The 26,525-nt window shown below is 44.1% G+C and overlaps 1 protein-coding gene across 1 annotated transcript in view; it reads left to right on the top strand.

Moving 5' to 3' along the window:
• The window catches only part of TESK1 (testis associated actin remodelling kinase 1), a 1,265,203-nt gene that overhangs the window by 852,369 nt on the left and 386,309 nt on the right, over nucleotides 1–26,525 (top strand). The window contains exon 6 of the mRNA XM_044076820.1: nucleotides 1,073–1,163. Coding sequence (XP_043932755.1) covers nucleotides 1,073–1,163 — 91 coding nt within the window. The remainder of the gene's footprint in view (nucleotides 1–1,072; nucleotides 1,164–26,525) is intronic.

The following is a 26,525-nucleotide window of genomic DNA, read 5'->3' on the forward strand; positions in this document are numbered from 1 at the left end:
GAAAGAGCTTTTATGGCAGTTGAAATTAAATGCCTTAATTCCGCCAGGTTTAAATGATGTAATTTCTATTAGGAGCATTTTAAAATTAAAAAGCTTTACTTAGATTAAGTAAATATTTATATATACATTTTATTGTTAGAAAAACATGTTTTAAGGAGTTGTTTGTATTTCAGATAATGTCTATTTTGAATTTGATAATCTTTTAGGGTACAAGGAATTGTTTTAAGGAAAATGATTTGGTGCTTTAAATTGAGGTGGGGTGGTCTATGAAGGAAATGATGTCATTATATTTGTTGTATTTAAGGACATTGATTTCTGCTGTGAAATTGTCTGAAGAAGTTTACATATTCTAGTAAACAAAAGCGCTTACTACATTACTTTTGCCTCCAGTGTGGTGTTTTTCCATTTTTGTTTTATTTTGTGAAAAAGCACACAGTAGCTAATCATTGAGTTTGGTTGACCACACTGTATACAGTCAGTGCTCGGTTGGCTTAAGGAGAGGGCCAGAAGGAAAGTGATTAAAGAGTGTGTGTCTGAACTGCAAACACTTGTTTGCACCTTAGCTATAAAGTAAATGAGAGTTTGCTAGGTCAAGGGGGAGGAAGGTGAAACTTAAAGCTCATGATCTTCATAGAACATCAGGCCATCAAAAACAGGGTTCAGCCCAGGTGAGTTTGGCCAGCAGCAGCAGGTTGCAGTGCTGGAGCTATGGTGTATGGGATAGCAAGAAGCATTTTTCAGCCCCAGAGGAGCTGTCATGTTTGTTGTTATGGTTAGGACTCAAGAGCTGGTGTCCTGTTTTTACCAGAAGTGAAATGTGGATGATCCCCAACTTGAATGCAGGCAAAAGATAAATAACTAAAAGCCTGAGTTCATAAAACGTAGATCTTTGTAATATTGTACATTTTTCTTTCTTTGTCTCTGTTTGCAGGGCTCTGCAGCTTGCCAAAGCAGCGGTTTATCTGACAGCAGTTTACAAAAGAAATAGTTCCTTTTTTTGATGTCACGTATCTAAATCAGTTACTTTATCTGTGACTAATGCAATAATATTTATGCTTCTGTCCTTTTACAGTGATGGAGTGGAGAAGGAGCGCCTCGCTGTGGTGGGATCTCCATACTGGATGGCTCCTGAAGTCTTGAGAGGGGAACTTTATAATGAAAAGGTGAGGAAGGAAAATTAAATAAAACTTTGGTTTTAATGTAGTATCTAGGAGACAAGATTTCAGTTTTTCATAACACAACTTAACAATATTATTATTACTTGCATTTTTCTTGTTGCTATCATTTATGGCCTGAAATTGTGTCCTCTGCAATGACCTTAAGTCTAGCCAGAAAAAAGAAATGGAGGTGGGACGCTTAGGTGAAGGCAATGGACAACATTGCTATACTGGCAGGGGAGTTCCTTTTTAAATCAGTACCGACTTTTTACCACATATGCCGCCAAGATCTGCCTCCTGCAGTGTTCCATTTGAAGAGTGATGATCTGCAGGCAGTGGTCGGACAAACTGGCTAGCTTATTGAAAAGAGTTAAAGTGATGACAGCCCTGTTTCCATCCCCATAATTCCAGCTTAATCCACGGGTAGTAGTAAGGCCAGAGAAATGTCTCGTAGTGCAGTATCTAGTGCTAGTCTTCAACTCGGTCACAGTGTAGTACTCATGAATGTCTCAATCTGGCCAATACTCAATGTAAGTCTTTAATGCAATGTCTTACCTCAGTGTTGTGCAATACTCAAACAAGCAGAGATCACTGAATAGTAAATGTTAAAGTGAGTTTAATTTATGTGCAATATTAGGATTATCTAACTACAACATTATGGCATATAGTAAGTAGCTATAGTATATATGTGTTTATGCATTGTATTAAGTCTATACATATCTGTACATTTGAGTCTGAAGATAAGGAAGTTTGTTCAGTTTTTTCACTTGTGTGATTCTGAATAACAGTAAAGATTACTTTGACTTTTAATGACTGGCAGTACTATCTTGAACAACGTTGAGAAGAGCCCTGTCTGATATAAAAATTGTATTGGTGCATCTTGCTCACAAACTTTCCAGAAGGTAACCGAGTTCATGGATGGTTGATCCTAAATCCTCCATTTGCTGGTCATATGGCAAGAATGCAGTCATATGCCCCTCATTTCAATAATTTTGCTTTGATACCTAACTGGCAGTGTTGTGGCTCTAATGACTGGATTCTGTCACATGGCAGATATATCTGTACCGTATTTGTCAAGATTCCTGTGTGAAGACTGTTTTATTTTGACAAATACGAGGCCTCTCTTAGTCTCTCACTTTTTAAGTTTCCTTTTTGCTGCATTAACTAGTAAAAGCACAGCAGTTCCTGGAGTCCCCATTTTAAACATTTAACCCAAATGGGTTTACGTCTGTGACTATATGCAATAAACTCTTGGTTAACCAGCACCCATGGAGATGGGTAGATGCCAGATGACTGTAGAGTTACTATTAAAAATAAGCCTGACTAATACTGTACCCTATACTATTTGTTTGGTTTGACTTGTTCTTAGGTTGGGAAGAGAGGGAATTTATTCCTGTCTTCCTTTTTAAAACTCAAACTCTAAAAAGGTACGGTATGTTTCTGTGGGGCGAGGACAGAAAGTGCAGCACATGAAAATTGTACTGTATTTCTTTGATTAACTGAGAGTGTACTGTAAGTGGTATCACTGTGTGTGCAAAGCTTTTAGTAACGGCTTGTTGCCATGATAGGTAGGTAGTCTGTGTACGTGAAATTTGAGAGGCTGCTGTATTGTTAATGTCTTCACACTGCAGTACAGTGTTGAGGTTCAGCTACCCTGCAATTAAACTAGGCAGGTCTGTACTTTGTGGTCTTTGTTTCACTTTGCGATGCTGTGATCTAGCTGTGGTTAACATAGCGTTAGTGTGCCAGAGCCATGATGGGAAAACCCTTAGATCCCTAGTTATGAATACATCATATTTTTGTTTACCATTTCAACATCTGTTAATCACAAACTGTAAAGCAATTTTATGGAAAATGAGCATGTAAAGGCACACCTAACATACTGCATTTTGGAAATTCTTAACTACATAAACGGCAGAAGTGGTTTCTTTGCTTGGAATTACAGATAATAATAAAAGTTGTTTTACCTTTTTTGACTGATGGAGTTGGCTGGTAACTGAAAGAAGTACTTTTTTTTCTTTATCGGATGGGCTGTAATTCAAGGATTTGTGGAGAATTAGGCCAACGTGTCTAGCTATATTGACAGTAAGTATTGTCAGTGGCAGAGAGAAAATGCTAGCCTACTTGTTTGGCAGTTTGCTCATTGAGCAGATGTGTGTACTGTCAAAATACCTAAAATAACAAAAAAGACAGGTGTTTTCCAGCAACTGATGATTAACAATGGTGTGATAAGTAAAGCATCTGCCTGCTTAGGTTCTGGTAGTCTCTTCCAGGTGGGCTGCTGCATCTTTTATGGACAAATATACTTTTAGGAACATATACACTTTTCTTTAAGAAATTAGATTTGCAGCTAGTGCTGAAAAACATTTTTCCAAAGAAGGAAGCTGCATCAGGAGGAAGGACCTTTTGGATTCAGCTATCGGACATAAAGAAAATGATGTGATTAGTCAGACAGTTGCTGTTGTCTGGCAGTGTTTTGCCTGGAGACCATTAATTATATCTGCACAAAATATTGCTTAAATGTGTGTAGATAATGACAGTTCAGTACTGGTCTGTCAGAAACCTGTCTTGTGCTGTGTGTAATAGTCTCCTAAATGGTCATCTGATTTTATTGTCTGCTTTATCTGTCTTTCTGCAAGAGCTGATTTTCTGTAGCATTAGCAGGATTAATGGGCATTTAGGTATTGTAAGCATTTCATGCTTAGCTGGCAGTGTTCTCCATCAGCTGTGCTTTTAAGTCACCCACGTGGCCTGCTAGTGGATCGTGTATAATGCTTTACTCATGTATGCAAGCAGGGTTTTGAGCTGTGTCCTTTCAGGCTTGTAAAATTACCCTTGTCGAGATATGTTGGGTCTGTGTTTCTGTTACTATTGCATTTGTAATTCATTTTGTAATTCATTGTGTATTTATTATCTGCTCTTATTTTTTTTTTCTTTGTAGTCTGTTGATGCCAATTGTAGTCAAAGGCATCATCCTAGACTTAGCTAGTGGTTTTGTTTTTTATTTATTGTGTGTCAGGTAGTGCAGCTGACTAAAACTCTGAGGTGTTAATGAACTGCTTCATGTGCGAGTGGTACAGGGTTTGACGTTCTTTGTGTTTCATTGTTGCAGTCCTGACTATTGGGGATTTCCTGCCCTGAAAGCCTTCTGTCGGCCCAACTACTGCATATAAATCTTTCAGGCTCCCAGGCTGGCAGACGCCCAGTCCGTCAGAATGCTCAGGTATAAAGTTAACCAGCCTGCGTCAGAACACCAGTCTTTTCTTGGTGCAAAAGACCTGAAGCACTGAAGCAGCATTCTAGTGCATTGATTGGGTTATACCAGCGAGAAGTGTTGTTGTACAGATAAGTACGTCATTGGGGAACTTTTTCTTTCCTTGTTCATGTCAGATAGTCAGTAACTGTCTTTGTTGTGGAAAGCAGATCCCACACAGAGACTTTCACTCCCTTTCTGTTACTTGCCTAAGCCACGATCCCGACGTAGCTGTCGCTTTTGTGTTCCATTTAATGCTAGGACTATCAGGCGTAGGGCTGAATTTCTTGGAATAGTTTCTTAGCCAACAATCTTTTCAACCATTGTTCTTGGCGTCTGTCTGTTGTACCGAATTTGACCAGCCTAAGCACAAGAAAGATAAAGCAAAAGCATAGTCCTTTGGATGACAATCCATCCCTGCCCGACTCTCCTTCCAGGCTTGTTGTTGTTGAGCAAGGTGAGGCACCAACGCAGCCCCCTTTGCTGCTAGAACCGATGACTCAGGCCTCTGCTGAGACCCTTTCTGAGTCCAACACTCCTTCACTTCATTCCATTTCTATGTAAGCCTTTGACAATGGCTTGTCGGTTGGGTCCAGGACTGCTCAGCAGGCCTTGGCTTCCGAAGAACATGCACCACTTGGTGACGTGGCAATGAGGCTTCGGCCCACTACAGCTTTGGTGCATTTTCAGCATTTTTGAGAGACGGGCATGAGTCTGCTGGGCACTCCCAGGCCTAAGAACTTAGCCACTCCTAGGAGACCTTCTGCACCTGGGCCTACACTTAGGCCTTCTGGCTCAGTTCCACAGGGTTCTCAGCAGGACCTCATCAGACTGGCAGAAGATCTTCTTTCCCTTGTCAGGTCTAGACAAACTATAACCACTGGAAAAAAGAAAAGGGATGAACCTCCTTAAACTTAGGCTCCCCCCATATCTGGGGAGAACACAAGCCTTAAGATCTGAAGAGGGCCTTTCATACACTTCCTATGAGGACTCTAACTCTGAACAGGTTCTCTATTCTGCCTCCCCACCAGTGGACTTCACCTTTGGGGAAACGCTGCATGCCATAAGACAGCATTTCCAATGGGAGGCTTAGGATTACCAACAGGCTAAGAAGAGGGTTGGGGAGTTGATGGACTTACTGGAACATAAGCCTTTGGGCTATCCCTACAATTATGGAAGTAGTGGATGATGTATTCCAGGAATCTTCCAACCAGAGAGGTTTTACCGTGTTCAAGACTCCCACAAATGTATCTACAAAAACTCCTCTGCTGACCCTAAAGTGATCACAGCAAGACCCAAGGAAGCCAGAGCCAGTCCTTCCAGAAATCCTCTTCCTACAGATAGAGATCAGGACCCTTGACAGGTTTGGCAAAAAGGTCTGTACCTCTGCCACTCTCACTCTGACGCCCCTCAACTGCCAGTTTCATATGATTAAGTATTAGCAGACCATCCTTGACCACCTTAAACAGAAGGTGTCTACCCTGGAGGACAAAATCATTTCTAAAGAACTATGAGAACTCTGTCATGCTAGTGCACAGGTGGCTAAGCATTCTCTACACTCTGGATATGATACCATGGAAGCGTCTTGCAGAGCTTCCACTACTTGGGTCAGTGATTAGAAGATATGCATGGCTCTGAGAACAAGCCCTTCTGAAACATGTTAAGTCTAATCTACTAGGTGTTCTCCTTGACAAGAATGTTCCTTTTGGCCTGAAAGCAGAAGTGCTGAAAAAGCTGGAGGACAAAGCCAAATCGATGCATATGGTGGAAGATTTCCTGCAGGCGCAGCCTCCCAGGTTCAATAGAAACACTGGTCCTTTCTCTCCATGCCTAGAAGTAGCCAGAGAAAACTTCAAAGGGAAAAACCACACAGGCAGAGGTAACTCCTGCAAAACGGCAGGCGGTGGACATCTGAGACCCCAAGACAATGGAGTTTCAGACCCCAAACCACTTCCAGAGACTCACAATGACTCAGCCACCCAACCCACATCCCCCACCCCAAGGCTAGGAGGAAAGCTGTCTCTTTTCTATCTTACCTGGTGCCTGATTAACTTGGACAAGTGGGTTCTGGATGTTATTGCAAATGGCTACAAGCTTACTTTCAGAGAGCAATGAAACCCTTGGGTATTCCAGATGTCCCCCTAAGTCATATGGCAGCGGCCCTGGTTGAAATCCAAAATCTTTGTGTGCAAGGACCAGTAGAGCCTGTCCCTCAATGGCAGCCGGGAATAGGATTCTATTCCAGATTATTCCTGGTCCACAGGAAAGAAGGCTCCTGGCTTCCTATCCTGGACCTGTCAAAACTCAACCAGTTTCTCTTGGTTCCCATATTCAAAATGTTAACTCTTCAAAAGCTTCTTCCCATGCTGTCCCTACAGGCCTTCATGTCTCTCTAGACCTAAAAGATGCCTACCTTCACATTTCTGTACAGGAATCCTACAGAAAGTTTCTTAGTTTCAGAGCAGGGCCCAGTAGTTATCAATTTTCTGCTCTGCCTTTGGCTTATGTACTGCACCAAGAGTGTTCACAAAGTGCCTGGCTCCAGTAGTTGCTTTCTACAAGACCAAGGGGTTACAAATCTATCCATACCTGGGTGACTGCCTTATACAGTCAACAGATCCTAACAAACTTCTCCAGCATCTCCTAGTCACCCAGAATCTCCTTTCCTTTCTGAGATTCACGCTGTACCTCCAGAAGTCCATCACTTCACCCACCCAAAGGATTGTTTTCAGGGGCCCCTCCTGGTACCTCCCTCCAGAAGGCGTTCCTCCCCCAGAAAAAGTGTCCTTCCTAACAGGTTACTTTCAGAGACCAAACAAAGGATCAGATTTCAGCAAGGGAGTTCTTAAGATCCCTGAGGGTACATGGCTTCTTGGATCCTCATGGTCCCTCTGGCCAAACTGCGCATGAGGAAGCTGCAGTGGTATCTCAAGAACACATGGTGCCAGAACTCATAACCACTAGATACAGAGATTCGCCTCATCCCTTGCCTCAAATGGGAGTTTGCTTGGTGGGCACACATTTGCACCCACAACCCAGGCCTCCCCTTTACATTCAGCCCTGAAGGGCAGACCTTTACAACAGATGCCTCAAAGACAGCCTGGGGGGCTCACTTCCACAACCTTCAAACCCAGGGGAAGTAGGAAATCAACTTCAGAAACAAACACATCAACTGGAAAGAATTCACAGCTGTACAAAAGGGTCTAATAGACTTCTAAGAAAAATGGGCATCAAGCGTCCTGCTAATAGAGACCGACAACACCATGGTAATGTGGTACATCAACAGACAGTGAGGAACACATTCCTACCCCCTGTGCTGTCTGGCAGTGCAAGTCTGGGAAAAAAGCTCCCTTTCTGGGACTGCATCTCATGGACAGTACCTCCCAGGAGTTCAGAATGTTTTAGCAGACCACCTCAGCAGGGATCTTATGGACCCTCATGAGTAGCACCTGCACCCAGAGATCTTCAAAACCATAACCTAGTCCTGGAGCGCTCCTCTATTGGATCTCTTTGCAAAGGTTCTGCACCAGGATCAAACACGAGCCAGCCTGGAAGACAGATGCTTTCTCTTTCCCATGGACCCAACTTTTCATTTATGGTCCCCCCATACCCCTAATTCCTCGGGTCCTGCTGAAGATAAGACAGGAGGGCCCAAAAGCAATTCTGATAGCGCCAGACTGGCCCAGAAAACATTGGTACCTTCTCGTCTTCTTGCTTTCCAGCCAGCCACAATGGATTCTGCCTCAGAGGGTGGACATCATGACTCAAAACGAGGGAAGAATTGTTCATCTCAACCTGTCTACCCTCAGCTTGGCAGCTTGGATGATCCCACAACAACCTACGCAGGGGCCACCGTAAGTAAACAAGTGCTAGACATCCTCAAGGAGTCTAAGAGACCTAGCACTAGAAAATCTTACAAAGCCAAATGGAAAAGATTATTAATTTGGTGCAAAGACCACCACCTAGAACCATGGTCAGTTCACATTTCCAACATCCTGGAATACCTGACTTCACTACAAAATCAGGGACTTTCCTAGTCTTCAATTAAAATCTGTGCTTCTGCCATTTCTACTTACGTGCCTTCACACACTCCTATCTTTTCCCACCCACTCTTACACAATTTCTCTGGGGGGGGGGGGGCATACACATTAGACCTCCCAGAAAAAAACGTCTGCCTCCATGGGACCTGAACTTTGTTTTAGAAAAATTAACTTTGCCTCCCTTTCAGCCAGCAGCTTCTGCTGACCTCAGGTTTCGGACTTGGAAAATACTACTAGCTCTCACCTCAGCTAAGAGGGTTTCTGAGCTACAGTCTCTCATGGTAGTTGAGCCCTTCCCTTATTTTTTTCACAAGGATGTGGTTTCCCTTAGGACCAACCCATCCTTCATGCCCAAGGTGATCCCTGATACTGCCCTGATTCAGGACAGCCATCTACCAACATTCTTCCCCAACCTTCAAATTAAAGGGGAGAGAATCCTGCATTCCTTGGATGTTCACAGGCAGCTATTTTTTCCTGGATAGAACAAAAGCTTTGAGAAAAACTGAACAGCTTTTCATTACCTTTCCACCTGGTGCAGAGGACAAACCAGCTTCCAAGCAAACTATTTCCAAATGGATCTCCCCCGGTGAGGGTTAGATCTCCCACTGTATTTTCGCCAGTAACTTTTGTGGTCAGGTACCCCCGGTGAGGGTTAGATCCTACTCTACCAGGGCTACTGCTGCCTTCATCAAGGGGGTTCCAACCAAGGACATTTTAGAGGTAGCCACCTGATCCTTGGTGCATACCATCTCCAAACAGTAACATTTGGCATCCTTCTCCAAATCTAGAGTAGGGTTTGCCACTGCTATCCTGCAGGTCATCCTCTGTTCACCGTAGCATCTTTCCACCCTTTCCTCTGCTTTGGGAATCTTCCTGAAAGTCAGGACTGCAGCAGTGAAACATGAAGAACATAGTACAGTTGTGTACACTTGTAGTAAATGTAGATATTCAAATGTATTCTCTGTTGCAGTCTTCTTTCCCACCCTCCTACCACCTTAGCCTGCTTATAGGCATCTTCTGACTGTACATCTCAGCCAAGGTAACCCTTTCTTGGCCTCTACTCATCTGCCAGGCTATCCTTTGGGATACCTCCAGTCTTATCAGGGTTCTTTTTATTTTGAGAGCAATAAAAGACTGGTGTTCTGATGGGGGATGGTTAACCTTTATACCTGAGTGTACTGACGTCAGACTGGGCATCCGCCGGCCTGGGAGCCGGAAAGATTTATCTCTGGTAGTCGGACCGAATGAAGGCTTTCAAGGCAGTAAATCTCCAATAATTATAACTGGAACAGTGAATACACTCAACATCTATGTTTATGGTAAGTGCAGGGGACTAAAGTTCTGAGGTGTTAATGAGACGCTTCATTGCAAATGGTACAGGGATTGATCCTTCTGCCTTCATTTGCCTGTTGTGCGACTCTGAGCACATCACTGAATTACAAAGTGCTTCCAGGTCACCCTTGAAAATGGACACTGTCTTGTGGGCTTACTGGGTAAAATAAAAAAAAAATGTAGTGATCTAGTTGTCTTTATCACAAGCATGACAACAACTCTACTGTTTGAGGTGCTTTATGTTTGTTACCAGAATCTGGCTTACACATAGAAATGGAAGTCGTGTACTGCATACAGATGCAGTCTGTCTAGATCCACATTTCAAACCCTGGAGGATACATCTGCTGTCCCAAATTATTTCAGTCAATTTAGATTACCTTGTGAACCTAGCTAGCCACTGCTGAAACTTAGCTTCAGTAGCACCGGGCAGGTCTGTATTCCCAGGGCTTCTAAAGCCATTGGAGTACATGTAGTAACACCCTCGGCTAATGTCAACAGCAGGCTTGATAACATCTGACAAAAGTATGTATAATCTAGCAATACTGTGTTAAAACGTCTCACACAAAATTGCATGCCATGTGCACATACGTCAAGGCATTCTCTGAATGCTAGTACATTTAAAAAATTATAACACTGGAAGATATTCTTTACAGTTTGCATGTTGTTTTCTGTAGGTTTTGCCAGCATGATTTTGTTGGTAAGAATTGTCTATTCCCATCCTATGAAAAAGCATGACCTTTGAACACTGTTGTGCAGTACATCTCAGAAGTTTTTTGGAAAGTTGGTTTGTAAGAAACTGGAAACTATTTGGGGTTGGTGGGAATTCACCCATCACATTCATTGACTAGTATAATAGACATCCAAATGAATAATGTTCCACCTCAGAAACGTTTTAATTTTATCAATGAACATGATTTTTAATAAGGAATCCTCCAGTCTAATCTTGTACATCATCCCCTTCTGTTTGCATACTTCTTCCTAAAACCAGGAATGAAATTTTAGTGGTCTTTGTGTGGTATTCTGTATGAATACTTGAGAGGTATTTGACACAGACAGCCAGGCAGACCTTTTTTTGTGTTTTAGATACTGAGCCTGAAAAAGAGGAGTTATGGAGTGTGGTGTCTGTGTGAGCTGTAGGCTTACTGACCTAAGACTGCAAGATGGGACATGAGTGACTGAGTAGCAGGACATGCTATTCTGTTGTGTGCAGCAGGACATTTGCTTGTTGTGTGCTGTAGGACATGTATTTGTTGTATGCATAAAACGTGTTTGTTGTGTGCAGCAAGACGTGTTTGTTGTGTGCGGCAGAACATGCGTTTGTTGTGTGCGGCAGGACATGCGTTTGTTGTGTGCTGCAGGACATGCGTTTGTTGTGTGCTGCAGGACATGCGTTTGTTGTGTGCAGCAGGACATGCGTTTGTTGTGTGCTGCAGGACATGCGTTTGTTGTGTGCAGCAGGACATGCGTTTGTTGTATGAAGTGTAGTGCAGGACATTTTGAGCTATGTCATAGAGAATTAGTAGCTAGCTTAAGTCAGTTAATCTGCTGGGGTAGGTGCAGAAGTTAGTCCTAGTATTGTGATAGGCTACACATTTGGATATTTTATTGTAGGTACAGTGTAGTTTAGTGCTTAGTTAGGGAGGCATTAGGTGTGTGAGAGAGACTTGTTAACGAAATATTTTTAGCAGCAGCTCCTCACTCACACATTGTTAGATTATTGGACTTGAAAGGGTTATTCTAATTTTTAATATGCCTGGTCTAGAGGATGACTTCTGTTGCTTGTAGGTCAAATTTGAGCTCACAGTCAAAGGTGACAGAAAGCAATTTTGTAGATCTAACCACTTCACGAAGGTTATTGTCACAGGAGACAACTTAGTCAGCATTGCATATGGAAAAGTTTCTTAGTCAAGTAACAGTGAACAGCCTTCTGTATACTGGATGGTTTGCAGGTTGAGATCATATTGATAAGCATGGAGAAGACAGGGGGCCCACGTCCAGATCTTTGAAACCTCTAGGGGAACGTTAAAAAGAGGGAGATATTCAGACATCTAGTGGAAATCTTTGATCTTGTATGACCTAGTCTATTTAGTTCAACAACAGGACAGGCAGCCCCAAGCAGCAATCACTCAGTACCTTTAAGATTCTCCCAGAAAAAAAAAAAACTACTTCTGTACCAAAAATAATGCACTTCACCTCCCCTTCTCTCCAGGTTAAGGTTGCCTACTTTATACAGCAGTTGTAACACTAACTTTATGGCCCTCTGGGGCTTTCCCCCCAATGTCCCAACACAGGAGGTTCTGTCAAGTGTAGGAGATGGTGGGCATATATATTGAGTTGAATGAATGGATGATCTGTCATTATGGTTACGTATGTGGCATTTGTTTCTTACATGATCCAATCTGTTCATTTTTGCCGCAGGACTGAGTCTGTCCAATTTTCCTTGTGGGTGACATCAAGACAGACTACCACTAAGGATAGCCGCAAAAGTTGATTTGAGGCTTGTCAACTGAAGAAGCTGTGGGTTTTTCTCCAACAGCTTGAGGAGAAACATCCAACCTGGGGGCTTTGACAGCAGGAGATGGTGTCTAACGCACACATAGCTTCAGTATCATCTGTATTTCTTTCATCTTTTTTACTTCATAGGTTCATAGGAGAATACTAGGCCATTAGATTTTAAGTCCAGCCATGTCACCTATTTGTCACCTAGCTGTGTTATCTCATAGGTGTTTAGTTATCCTTGCCGTCGCTTTCAAAGGATTAATTGTTAGGGTTATACTGTGGAGGCTGTGGTGGTGCAGGGGTTAACATTGTCACTTCACAGCAAGAGGTTCTGCAGTTCGATTCTCAGCTGGAGTGCCTTCTGTGCGGAATCTGCATGTCTTCCCCATGGTTGAGTGAACATTAAAGACATGCAGGTAGGTGCGTGTGTGGATGTTCCTTCTTTGAAGGTTGGGCATCGGACTGGCAACTCAACACCGTAAAAATCCACTGCCAGAAGTCAGGAAATCACTGCACCTTTAGGTGCTGTTCTTTGTCCTTCAAGTACCACGGCCTGTAGTGGCTACATGTTCTAATTTTTGTCGTAGCAGTATGCAGCCACAGTTACTGGCTGGTGGGGCATGCCAAGATAAAAATAAATAAATAAATAAAAGCAAATTTGTAAATCTATTGCCAGCTAAAAAAGACATTACAAAAATCTCCCAGTAATGTACTATGTTATTTTCTTGACAAGGCCGTCATCTTGGGTTTTGGCCCATTTTAGTGAGATCCAAGGCACAAAAGCTCCTTAAGAAGGCTTTCTAAATTCCCTAATATTACATCTGCATAATGTGCGAGTGTGAGCAAATAGAAACTTTCCTCCATGAGCTTGCAACAAAACAGAATTGGAGAAAGTGAACAGAACTGAATTTCACATATAGTTAAGATAATTCCAGCCAGTAAATTATTTTGATGACACCTCCTACCACCAGCATACACTGTGCATCCAGCTTACTCTTCCATGATCTTGATATGTTTAGCTACTGCTGTCGCCCTCCTCCATCTTAACCTCATCAAAGACGTTAGGACAGCATTTCGTCATACCCCTCTTGAACTGCTGGGATCAGACCACTTGCTAAACAAGGGGTGAGGGGATTGGCTTTAATATAGAGGATTATGAGTGGGTCTCCGATTGTAACCAGATTATGTGTTTGAGACATGGATTCCAAGAAGTTCAAGAGGTGAATCTTGGCATCCATGTTGAGATGCTGGTTAAGATGGGAGTCCCGATCATAATTCTTTGTAGTGTGTGGAGCTTTATCTGGCTCATGTACTGCTAGTTACAGAAAAAAATGCTAAGTGATTTGCTGACTTTCAATGGCATAATGTAATTAAGGTTTGTGAAATGGACAGCAGGTCTTCCATCAGGGACAGATTATTGGCATAGACAGGCAAAAGTAAAGCTATTTAAACTCTGCCACTCATGTCTTGGTGCCTGGCATGAGACCTGATCTTAACAGTCATGCTTAGCAGTGCTTTACAGTTAAGATCATGTCTTGCAGTCCAGGAGTGATTAACTAGTTTGTTTTTTTCCCCGATACTGGAGCATAATCACTGTGCTTCATGCTCTACAAAATAATACACCAGCACTAAACTTTAATAAAGTAATCCATCAGAACCAAGCAGAATAGTACCAGCTGTTCAGATTTATAGTAAAACCTTGTTTGCCTCCTCTCTGTAACCTATGCGTGACGTTAGCTCTTGTTCTGCTACTTAAATCAGCTAAGGCAGCAAAGAAAATTGGAGAAAAAATGCGCAAACTGTTTTTTATTTCACAGTATGCTTGTTTGCTACCAATGACATGTAAATAATAATGTATGTAAAGTATGCTTAGTGATGCCTCTGCCATCCATTACTTTAATTCATTCTCAGATTATCGACTTAATCCATGTTGTCTGCTGAAGCCAAAAAGTTTGTTTCATACCACTGTAGCAGTCATGCTTCCCAACTGTCCCTGATTTTTACTTAAATGTTTACTCTCTCCCTTTCCTAAACCCTTCTAAAACTGGCAATTTTGGAAGAAAAGTTGGTGGATTACAGTTAATAAATAAATATAATAATTAGAGCTAGAGAGTTTTACACCCCAGAAAAAGCATGTCAATTCACATTCTGTTAATATTCCGTGTTAATAATATTTTAAAAAGTGTCCCTGATTATTTCTGGATTTGTCCCTGATTCTGGAGGTAATAGGTGTCGTTATATCTTTTTGCAGCATAGGAAGCCGACAGCTGTAATAATAAAAAAAAAAAAAAAACAAAAACATTCACTTTCTAAAACAAATTTATCTATACCTCTTAGCTGTCTAGTTTTGTAGATTGTCCCTGGTTTTGTCTCCTGTTTTGTCCTAAATCACTGTGGAATACAGTCAGTAGTATCAGCCATTAGAGTTACATAGTTGTTCAAAAGTGCATGTTAATGCAATAAAATAGTGAACAACGTGCTTTGTGGTTGCTGTACTATTTTGAAATTATTGTTGGGCATGAAAGTCCAACTGTGTCAGAATTGGTCTGTTTTGTCATTGATTGTTTGCCATCCACTGGGAGAACAGCAATCGGACCCATCGGCAGCTAAAGCAGGGCAGTGGAACACAGTGCGTGTTCCAACTTGTGTATGGAATGTTACACTTAATCCAGTGAATCACCATGAATGTGTGTGTGTGTAAATACAAAGGGGAAAAAAAGACATCTTCACATTTTTACTGGGGTACTCATTGGGCACATTAGGTCATAACCGAGGCACATGGCCCGGTAAAATGCCAACTGTGACTAACATAGCAACAAATTACTGTGACTGTCTTTGATAATCTATAGTCTGTGGGTCTTTTTTTAATGATGGTCTTTATTGTTTGTTTATTTTTGTTTGTTTGCTTACTCAGTCCTCTACTGTCCATCATCTCTCCCCCAAATACCCTAATTGTGCATTTGTTCCCCTGACAGGAGATCTACAGCTCATTCAGTCTTTCCTGGAGTGAATATCAGGTGGTTTAGAGTGGAGCTGTCATATGTGTGGTGAGATGGAATTTTCTTTTCTCAGCCCTAACCATCCCATGCATACCCAGAAAGCAGTCCAGGAGTATGTGTATTGGGTGTAGCACAGGACTGTCACAAACTTGTGTGAGTGACATAAGCCAGCAAATAACCACACCTCCTAGGAGAGAAGTACATCATGCATGTTTCTTTCATCTCCAGTAGGAAACCAATGCTGTTTGTTTGCACCTAGATGTTCTCCATTCTCTCCCCTCTTAGACACCCTGGCATGCTCAGCCCCTTCACTGCTTTGTTTCCCTTGCCAGCTTCAGCAGTAGCCCAAGCTTCTGCTATAACTCAGGTTGCCTGGATGATAGTCTGGGCTTTATACAACTATGCCTACAGAGCTAGTTTCTTACTTGTTTGGTTTTGTATATTTATATTTCATGTGTTCCTTAGGTAACTATGTTGGTATGATGTGCCTGTTTCCCGGCATGACCCAGGCTACTAACTGGCACAAAGAACGTTTTCATTCTTAAAGTTAATAAGACCAAGAAATGTGTGTAAGATTTTTTTCTTATGTACTCTTGTTTTGGCCTTCTTAACAGTTACTTGGACTGTCATTAGTATTTTGTAATATTCCTATAGTTTGACATAATTGAATAACTTTCAGAAACCATTGAATTTTGTTTAACATTAAATGTGGTTTAATGAACATCACTTTGTTACAAATGTATTATTTGATTCCAGCTTGCATTTGTTGGATGCACACATGTTGAACGAGGATTTGCTGTGTTGCTTTGCATTTTCTATAGTGTAAAGGAGCCTGTAAGAATGTAAAAGTTAAATGGGCACAGTTCGTAAAGTCACCTAAATACGGTATACATTTTTTTTTTTAATTCTCAGACTGCTGTTCTGTCATATATTCAGTTTTTTTGTGTCATTCATCAGCTCATGCTTCAGTTCTTGGCATTTGACCAGACTGCACCATTTAACACCCTTATTAAAGTGTTTTGAACTTCTAATGAGTTGTGGTGACCGTTAAACAGGTAAAAGAACATTGCTGTTCATCATCTCTGGCTCAGTATGGCAGAAAGTCGTTTGATGCTTTACATTTGGTTCGTCAGGTCACTACTTATATCTTGTATTAAAAAAATATATCTTTCAGTTAAATTATCACATTTGAAGCATATTTAACAAAACTGTAGTGTGAGCATGGTATAGTGAATGGTGGGAGAGGTAGTAGTAAAACAAAATGTGAGTGAAATTACAAATGATATCATGAGAGGTGAAACCTCAACCGAAGGGACTTGATATTAAAAGTTGCTGCAGCTTAACATTAAAGAAGTGATACTGAGTTTGGAAGGGATTATGCAGGATTTGTGACAGTTAACACAATTGTTGGCTAAATTTCCAAGATGTTTGGAAATGGCTGAAGTTTAGACCTGTCAAGTTTTTGCATGAGCAACATGTTGCCAGTTATTAAGGTTGATGGGATTCATGAAGATGTTTTTGAGAGTGTTGAGCATTTGGAATATGTGAACTAGCTGATTTCATTGGAAAGCAAAGCTCGTAGAAGAAGACTGTTCGGTGTGCTGAAAGAAGTGCTTGATTTTCTGGACTTTGATAAAGGTGGTGTACCTTCTACTGCTGTACTGAGAATGTTTTGTCCGATAGAATGCTATTATTTACCATTACAGACAAGGTCATTTTTAACTTAAGAGAAAAAGAAGTTATGTACTCACCATAACGTTCCATCTGAGTAGGTAACTTCATTTGTCAGCAACCTGTGGTTATCGGATCCGATTCGGATCCGAGCCGGCAGCTTTCCTAGCAAAAGATCCGAGCTCCAAGCTCCTCCCCCTTACCCATAATACCCTGCTTACCTCCCTCTAGTCCTCAGATCGAGTTTGCCATAGTATCACAGAATACTACAATAACAAAAAGAAAAAACACCTGAACATCCTAACCTGATGTCATCTGGGAAGTGAAACACAATAATCCTTCAAGGACGAACTACAGGTCAGGGGGACAGAGGGAGGGTTGGTTGCTGACAGATGAAGTTACTTACTCAGATGGAACGTTATGGTGAGTACATAACTTCTTTATCTGAAGTAGTTAACTTCATTTGATCAGCAACCTGTGGGACAGAGTCCCCAGCTACCAACAACTTGGGAGGTCCTCATGGAAGGATATTCCGGAGCACTGCAGAGCCAAAAGATGCCCTTCCTCTGGATATTGGATCCAATTTATAATGTGTAATGAAAGTATGAGAGGAAGCCCAAGTAGCTGCTGAACAAATGTCATCCAAAGGGACCCTCGACCAGAAGGCCACAAAAGTAGCCACAGAACGGGTAGAATGTGCCCGAACGGGTTCAAGTCTATCAGTGCTTCTGTATGCGAGAAGAATGCATTGGGAAATCCACCTAGCTAAGGTTACCTTTGTCACTGGTTTACCCAAACAGGACTTAGCAAATGAGACAAAGAGTTGTTCCCATTTTCGAAAAACAGCCGTTCTGTGTAAGTAAAATCGCAACTGTCTATGTACATCCAGACAATGAAGTCTATACGCTTCTTTGTTGTGATAATTAGGAAAGAAGACAGGCAGATTGATGGATTGGTTAATGTTGGCTTTGGAAGCCACTTTAGGCAGAAAGGGGGGATTAGTCCTGACGGAAACTCTGTCTTTATGAAAAATTATGTATGGAGGCTTATTACAAAGAGCCTGAAGCTCCGATATCCTTCTAGCTGAGGTAATAGCAATCAGGAAGGCAGTTTTCCAAGATACATACTTTAAGTCGACCGAAGCTGCAGGCTCAAAAGGGGGACCAGTCAGAGCCTGGAGAACTAGGGTTAAATCCCATGGAGGAACTGCATCCTTAACAGGGGGTCTTAAAAGAAAGGTACTTTTCAGGAAGGTCTTGCAGATCATAGAGGAAGCTAGGGGGCCAAAATTGTTTCAAATGTGGAAGTGGGAAATAGCTGCCAATTGAACATTAACAGCTGAAGAACTAGCCCCCGATGAAAAATGTGGGATAGAAAGTCGAGGACTGCTGGAAAAGGAGCCGTAAAAGGATCCAAATTCCTATGCTCCGCCCAGATAGAAAAACGCTTCCATTTACTCTTGTAGGCTTTCCTGGTAGAAGGCTTATGAGCAGCCACCAGGATAGCCTTAACTGAGGATGAGATACCGAGAGTCCTAGCCATTAACAGAACTGGATCAACCAAGCAGAGAGCTTGAGGTTGTCCAGGTCGAGGGGTTTCAATCCCAAGGGATGAGAAAGCAGATCCGGAATGGGACCCAAGATCCAGGGAGGATGCACTAGATGAGACCGTAGGCATGGGAACCAGGTTTGATGAGGCCAGAATGGGGCTATGAGGATAACTCTGCTCCCCAACCGACGAGCTTTCTACAAGAATTTTGTCATCAACGGAAGAGGAGGATAAGCATAAAGAAGACCGGATGGCCAAGCATGAACCAGAGCGTCTCAGGGGGTTTCCCATGGTGGGGGAATTAGAGCGAAAAACTCGCTGCACTTTGCGTTCGAAGGTGACGTGAACAGATCGCAGCAAGGTTGACCCCATCTGAGGAAGATCTGTTTCGCTACTAAGGGGTTCAGAGACCACTCGTAAGGTGAGAGGATAGTTCGACTCAGCTTGTCCGCTAGAATGTTTGACCAACTCGGTATGTGCGTTGCTATGAGAAAGTGGTTGGTGGATATCGCCCACTCCCACACTCTCATGGCCTCTCGGCAAAGTGGGTAAGATCTGGTTTCCCCCTGCTTGTTGATGTACCAGACCACTGACATGTTGTCTGTTTGAATTGCAATAGTCCCTAGAGGAAGAAGGGCATGGAGAGCCTGCAACGCTAGAAGCACCTCCCTCATCTCCAGAACATTGATATGCAAAAAGGTCTCTGTGTGAGTCCACGTGCCTTGGACGGTTCTGCCCATGCAATGCCCCCCCCCCCCCACCCGAGGTGAGATGCGTCCGTGGTCACTGTGACTTCGGGTGGGGACATGGAGAAGGGGCGCTCTTCCCGGAGGTGCCTGGAATGGTGCCACCAAAGTAGAGATTCCCTACAAACCCTGCTGAGGGGAATAGGGGAAGACAAAGGATGTCGTAGGATGGACCACTGGACCTGTAAGGATCATTGAATAATTCTCATATTGAAACGTGCGAGCGGTGACAGGTTGATGGCCGCTGCCATGGACCCCAGAGCCCTAATTGTGTCTATCCTGACCCCTATGAAATCCAAGATCTGTGTAGGCTGAAGGGAGGATTTGTTGTGGTTGATCGTGATCCCTAGATGGTGGGCGAGATGTAGGAAATAGTCCCTGGCTGAACATAGATGCCTGGTGGGGGCGGCTAGGAGCCATTCGTCCAGGTAAGGAAAAACCTGTATTCCCTGAAGCCTCAACTGCCATGACCTTGGTTAACACCCTGTGGGCTGTGGTGAGACCGAAGGGTAGGACCCTGAACTGATAATGGCTGGCTCCCAGCTGAAAGCGGAGAAACCTCCTGGATCGTCTGTCCATTAGAACATGGTAGTACGCATCCTTGAGGTCTATGGAGCACATCCAGTCGTTCTCCTGTAAAAGTGGGAGAATGGATTGAATGGTGACCATCTGGAAATTTTCTTTGGTAACTGACAGGTTCAGTGTGGACAGGTCGAGAATTGGCCGCAAGTCCCCCGTCTTTTTTGACACCAAAAAGAACCTCGAGTAAAAGCCTGATCTGGATTGACTGGGGGGGGGGGACGTGCTGGATGGCTCTTTTTCTTAGTAGCTCCTTTATTTCGAAGGCTGCTACCTCCCTCTGATTGGGTGGGACATCGGGGAGGCACCCTGACCGGGGAGGAGAACTTAGGAATGGAATTGAGTAACCTCTGGATATGATCCGGAGCACCCAGCGATCTGTCGTAATGGAATCCCAATGTGCTAGATGCTCTCAGAAGCGCCCCCCCCCCCGACTGCCTCCAGAGAGGAGCAGTCGGGCAACCCCTCTGGGTTGCTGCACGGGTCGATCGGAAAAGGGTTCCCTCAACTCAAAATTCTTCGGCCCCCCTCTACCTCTGGGCCGGCGTCCACCCTGGCCTCCTCTGCCGCTGAAGAAAGAGGGGTCCACAGCGAAACGGGACTGTTGGGATTTCCGGGACCACAACTTCTTCTGTCATCTTTGGTTCCTGGAGAAGGACCTCTGAGGAGCCGAGAAGCGGATCCCGATGGCAGACAACATCTTCCCGTCCTTCTCGCTCTGGAGTAGCGTATCATGGACAGTTTTGCCAAAAAGCGTAGAACAGTCAAAAGGGGCGTTCGCGAAGGACGCCTTGAAGGGTTCTGCAAAGTCGCAGAGACTGAGCCAGGCCTGTCGTCTTAAGACAATGCCTGCTCCACTGGCTCTAGTCGCTCCCTCCGTGGCATGGGAGAGAAGCCGCATAGAGGTGTTTGTGATAGAATTAAGAGTGGCCATTCAAGCCGAGAAGGTCTGTTTGTGGCCGACATGGACTCTGGGGGTGACCTAGCCTACTCTTTGATTAGGTCCCACTGGAGCCGAATTACATGTGACATATAGTTCAGCGACCTGACAGAGAAGGTCGCTGAAGCAAACATCCGCTTTCCGAGGTGGTCCATCGTACGAGACTCCTTGTCTGGAGGATGTACCGAGGAACTCTCCTGTGCCAATTCCTTCTTGGTGGCAGCCGCCACCACCATGGCATCTACCGGGGCACCCTTGCTCCATACTGTCCTGTCTGTGGGGGGGCTGAGAATCCTGTCCAGTCTCTTGGGTATTGGCTCCACAGTGTCCGGCTCTTTCCATGCCCTGGTAGTTATGAGGTCCACCAGGGGATCAGTGGGAGGGGACACTCAAGAGGTAGATGGGCCTGCGTCGAACGCCTCCAGAAACACAGATTCATCCAAGGAAAGCTTTTGGGCTGACCCACCCCCCTCTAATACGAAGCATTTCCATAATGTCTCCAAAGGAGACGTCCTCGGGGGGTGACCTGGGGGAGCCTTTCCCTTCCTTCAAGTCTGTCTTCTGTGAGGGACTCGGGTGTGCAAGTGCCTCCTCTTACACTTTCGTTTGTGAGGAATCTCCTGGGGGGGGGGGGGGCTGTCCGAGGAGGGCTCACCACTAATGTCCAGTTCCTATACAGGAACCATCTGGGACGTAGGCGCAGGCTGTCCCTGGGGCCGGATGATGGAAGACAGGCCCCGTCTGAGAGGGAATGGTGGGTGGATCCATAGCAAGAACCTGGGGCCTCGAATCCCTCAAAAAGACCCTCTCCACAACGTTGAATGCGGAGGGTCAGCTGCTCTCCCTAGGATCAGAAAGCAGCCCCCTCGGATCTGGCGTGTGGATCAGTGCCAGAGATGACCCGATCGGATCCGAAAGAACAGTGCGCTCCGACCTCAAAGGAGCCGAAGGCACACTGACCCCTTCGGATCCGACGGTCAGCTCACGGCCCCGAGAGCTCGGATCAGAAAAAGGACCTGATAAACTCGAGGGTGCAGTCGGCGCCGAAGTAGGAAACACTGTCGGCGCCGACATCACCCCGGCTCCGAAGCTACCCGGATGCGACAGCTCCGAACCCCGATAGTGGGTTGGAGAAGGAGCAATGGGGGCGAAAAATGGGGTCGAGCTCCCCCCCAGAGGGGGGGGGGGGGCAAGAGCACTCCCATCTGCAGCTGGGCCTGAAGAAATCGACACATCATCCGGTCCATGTCCGCGTCAGATATACTTCTGGTTGATCTGGATGAGGCTGCCAAGGTTGGCCAGGAAGGCTGCCTAGATGACCTCGAAGGTGACCGGATCTCCTCCTTCGGCTCCGGGGAGAAACGCGGAGAACGAAGCTGGGAGGGGGAAGACCCGGAGACCTTAAGGGGGGAGGCGAGCTGCTTAGACGGCGGGGCCGAGGGGACTGAATTGGCCCGCCTCTTGTGGCTACGATGCCTGTCCCTGTCACGCTCCTTGTCTTTCTTGTCCTTTTTTCTGGTGTCCCTTTCCCTTTTTTCTGGTGTCCCTTTCCTCCTGAGCCGAAGAGGGAGTTTGAATCCCGGCCAGGGGAGTGGGAATGGTCAGTGGAGCAGCCGCGGCTGGCGCCACAGAGGGGGGAGGAGGATGAAGCCGAATCAGGGGGCAAAAGGCCCACAAGGATTAGCTTGGTCCTCCTATCCCTCAAAGCCCTGGGGTTGAAGGCTGCACAGATAGTGCAGCCCGAAGAAAGGTGGTCCATGCCCAGGCAAATAATGCACCGAGTGTGGCCATCCGCTGGGGACAGCTTATGGCCACACTCTGAGCATTTAGAAAAAAATGCGTTTGGGCCTTCAGACATTTTAGAAAAGAACAGGCCCACACGCACACACCTTCACACACAGACAGAAGGGGGGAGGGGAAAATAATATCTAAACTAAGGTTAACGCAAAAAAATACCAAAATAGTTTAAGGGAGGAAAAGGTACCACACACACCAAGTTAAGAGATTTTTAAAGGAAAAAAAAAGTTTGAATAGCGTTTTTTTAACTCACAAACCCAACGCTAGGAGCTCGTTCTCAGATGCTTCAAGAAGCCGCGGCAAATGAGATCTGAGGACTAGAGGGAGGTAGCAGGGTATTATGGGTGGGGGGGAGGAGCTTGGAGCTCGGATCCTTTGCTAGGAAAGCTGCCGGCTTGGATCTGATACCCACAGGTTGCTGATCAAATGAAGTTAACTACTTCAGATCTATTGATGCATCACCCTTCTGGAGATGATGAGATTTCTTGAAACTGAGAAAATGTGCAAATGTGATGGAATTGACAGATGACTGGGAGGAGCAATCAGAACAGAATGGATAAAGGGATCTTGATGTTCTTCGTGTTTCACTGTTGCAGTCATCACACTTGGGTTATCTACCTGCAGGTAGCCCTTAATTGGCCCGACTACCAGAGTCTTGGGATTTCTGCGTCAGTTGCTGTCGCATCTTCCATGATGTCAGGTCGTCAGGGGTATAAAACATGCAGCCAATGCCATTACATCAGTCTTTCTTGCCAAGAAGCAGAAGCAGTTCGCAAGTGCTGGTCGGCCGCTACCTGAAATTTTTTTTTTTTTTTTTTTTCGAGTTTCAGACCTGAAGTCTTCTAAAGCTACGTACCCCATTGGGGATTCCTTTTTCTTGCTCTAACTGATGTCAGAAAAAATTAACAATTGTCTTGCCTGTGGAAAGCAAATACCTCACATAGATTTTCATTCTTACTGCATTACCTGTTTAGACCCAGACCACAACGTCTGTCGCTGTCTGTTCTGTGCCTTGTTTAATGCCTGAACCATTCATCGGGCTATTTTTGTAGCAAAATTCTTTCGCTGTCATTCTCCATATTCCGAAATGGCTTCGGTAAGCCATCCGACTACCGATCTTCCGAAGAAGCACAAAGAGAGCGACAGACTACATAGGTCAAAAACTGCCAATGACGCTTCCGCTAAGCTAGTTTCCAGTCTGCCGGTACTCAGTGAGGCGCCTTTGCAGCCCCTGATGCCCACTTCTGTAGATTTGGAGGCCTCTGCTGAGACCCACTCAGAGTCCGGTATGCCACGAGATGCTTCTTCGACTATGGAACATGCGGATGTCTCTACCTCGGATGGGTCCAGAGCCGCTGTGCAGACACCGGCTTTTGAGGGTGTATTCCGACTTACTGATATTCATATTAAACCGACAACTCCATTTCCAACTAAAACTACTGAGTTTCTCAGGCCCAGAGTTCGCACTACGCCTAGAAAACCGATGTCCAAAGCACATGCTGAAGCTCCCATGCCACAAAAACAAATGATAGAATGGCTAAGGACCTTATTACTCTAATTAGGAGAAGTCAGCCTTCCCCTGCCAAAAGACAAAGAATTGAATTTCCTTCTGATTCTACAGACCAGGAGTCTGATGACTCTGACCCTTCTGATTACTAGGACATACCCTTATCTGTTGACAAACTGTAAACAGCAACCGAAGCAGAGAATAAAGTGGCCACACAGTCTGATAGTGTTTTTTAAGCTTTCTTCCACTTTAATGTCACGTGGACTTCTTCAGAAAAACCAGGACGCCTCCCTACGTCCTGGTTTTATAATCATTGAACAGGAAATGATGTTAAAATCATAAACATGATTATTTACATTCAAATATAAAAATGTAAAACACTAAAATGACGCTTTTGTGTACAAAAGATTATTATTGTTATTCATCATTGGTGATTCCTTAAAAATGACATGCTTTGAAATACTTTTGTTTTTTCCAATTGACCATATAACATCCCATTTAACATAAACATGGATTTATAGCTACTGGCCGTATGATAACTCATGCCAACATAACTTGGAATTGCAACAATGTATAAATATGTGTATATGGGATAGAAACTGATGTGGCTAAAAAACCTACTATATGATAATGACTCCCTATACTGTGATGCCTCATGGACTTCTATAATTATGAGTCACTATGTGATGCAAACAAATGGTTGTGACAAACCTGAGTCTGTCCAATATGTCTCCCTGATTGGACCATGTTAAAGTGTAAGCGTGTCAATTGGGCCGTGTCCTTTGCGACCCAACTGACCCCTGTGTCCACCAATGTGGCCACATGAATGTTCCTGAACGCCTCACTCCTGACGTCCTCCTTCTACCCAAGACTCGTAACACTGCGATAAAGATCTCTCCATAGCTCCCTCCAGTAAATGCCTGGACACCTAACTACCCCCGAAAATGTGCAAATATAATGAGGACCGCACGTTGTGTGTATGTGTGTGTTCTATCTACTACCACTACCGAAAATGACCGTGCATTTGAGAAGGGACCAATCTCATCCTATAAAAATTATGGCCAAGCCATGTACCTATCCACACTTGTTACTTTTGTAGGATAAAAAAATCCTCTAGGCTATTGGCATTTGCATGAATTCACGAATGTATTCTTGTGGTGTCAAAATAATCGTGGGGAAACCTAATATGCCTGCTCTGAAATGCATTAAAATGCTTAAAGTTATTTTGTGTTGTTTAAAAAGCATTTGATATTTATCCCTTCATTTAAACCTGGGGGGTTCATCAGCCCCTAGACATAACTGCCATAGTGACTCTTTTTGCTCTAGTTTGTTGTTCAGATCTCCCTTGAGTAGACATTTGTCTACATGGTCTAATGCAAAAAATTCAAATTTCTTGAAATCTACACACTCCTGTGAGTGTCTTGCCAAAGAATTATTCCTATCTTTATTCTTAATGGCCAAATTATGTTCGTAAACCAAACTCAGAGTCCGGTATGCCACGAGATGCTTCTTCGACTATGGAACATGCGGATGTCTCTACCTCGGATGGGTCCAGAGTCGCTGTGCAGACACCGGCTTTTGAGGGTGTATTCCGACTTACTGATATTCATATTAAACTGACAACTCCATTTCCAACTAAAACTACTGAGTTTCTCAGGCCCAGAGTTCGCACTACGCCTAGAAAACCGATGTCCAAAGCACATGCTGAAGCTCCCATGCCACAAAAACAAATGATAGAATGGCTAAGGACCTTATTACTCTAATTAGGAGAAGTCAGCCTTCCCCTGCCAAAAGACAAAGAATTGAATTTCCTTCTGATTCTACAGACCAGGAGTCTGATGACTCTGACCCTTCTGATTACTAGGACATACCCTTATCTACCTATGAGGACCCAGATGCAGAGGAATCCATTCCCTCTGCCTCCCCTCCAGAGGATTTTTCTTTTGGTGAAACCTTGCATACCTTAAGAGAGCATTTCCGCTGGGAATGCCAGGACTATCCTCGGTCCAAAAAGAGACTTAGGGAATTTTTAGATTTGCCTCAGCATAGGCCTCTAGTTATACCCCCTGTCCTGGATATTGTAGATGATGTCTTCTTGGAGTCCAGTCTTATTCCTGACACCTTACCACCAGCTCCTAGAAAACCTGACTGGTACTACAGAGTTCCTGACTCTCTCAAATTTCTCTCTAAGAATCCTACTGCGGATCCAGAGACTATTTCCCAGGGATCTAAAGGCGTTAAGGCTACTACAGCCAAAAACCCTACCCCTTCAGACGGGTTCTAAATCTTTAGACAGATGGGGTAAGAAGGTATATACCTCTGCAACTCTTGACATCATGGCTTTGAATTGCCAGTTTCAGATGTTGAAGTGCCAGCAACATATTATGGAACTAATTAAACAAAAAATGTTGTTACTTCCAGATTGTGCAGAAAGATTTACAAGAGTTAATGCATTCT

This window comes from Protopterus annectens, chromosome 1.part1 (genome assembly GCF_019279795.1).
Source record: "Protopterus annectens isolate FY-2018-M chromosome 1.part1, PAN1.0, whole genome shotgun sequence".
NCBI classification, from domain to species: domain Eukaryota; kingdom Metazoa; phylum Chordata; order Ceratodontiformes; family Protopteridae; genus Protopterus; species Protopterus annectens.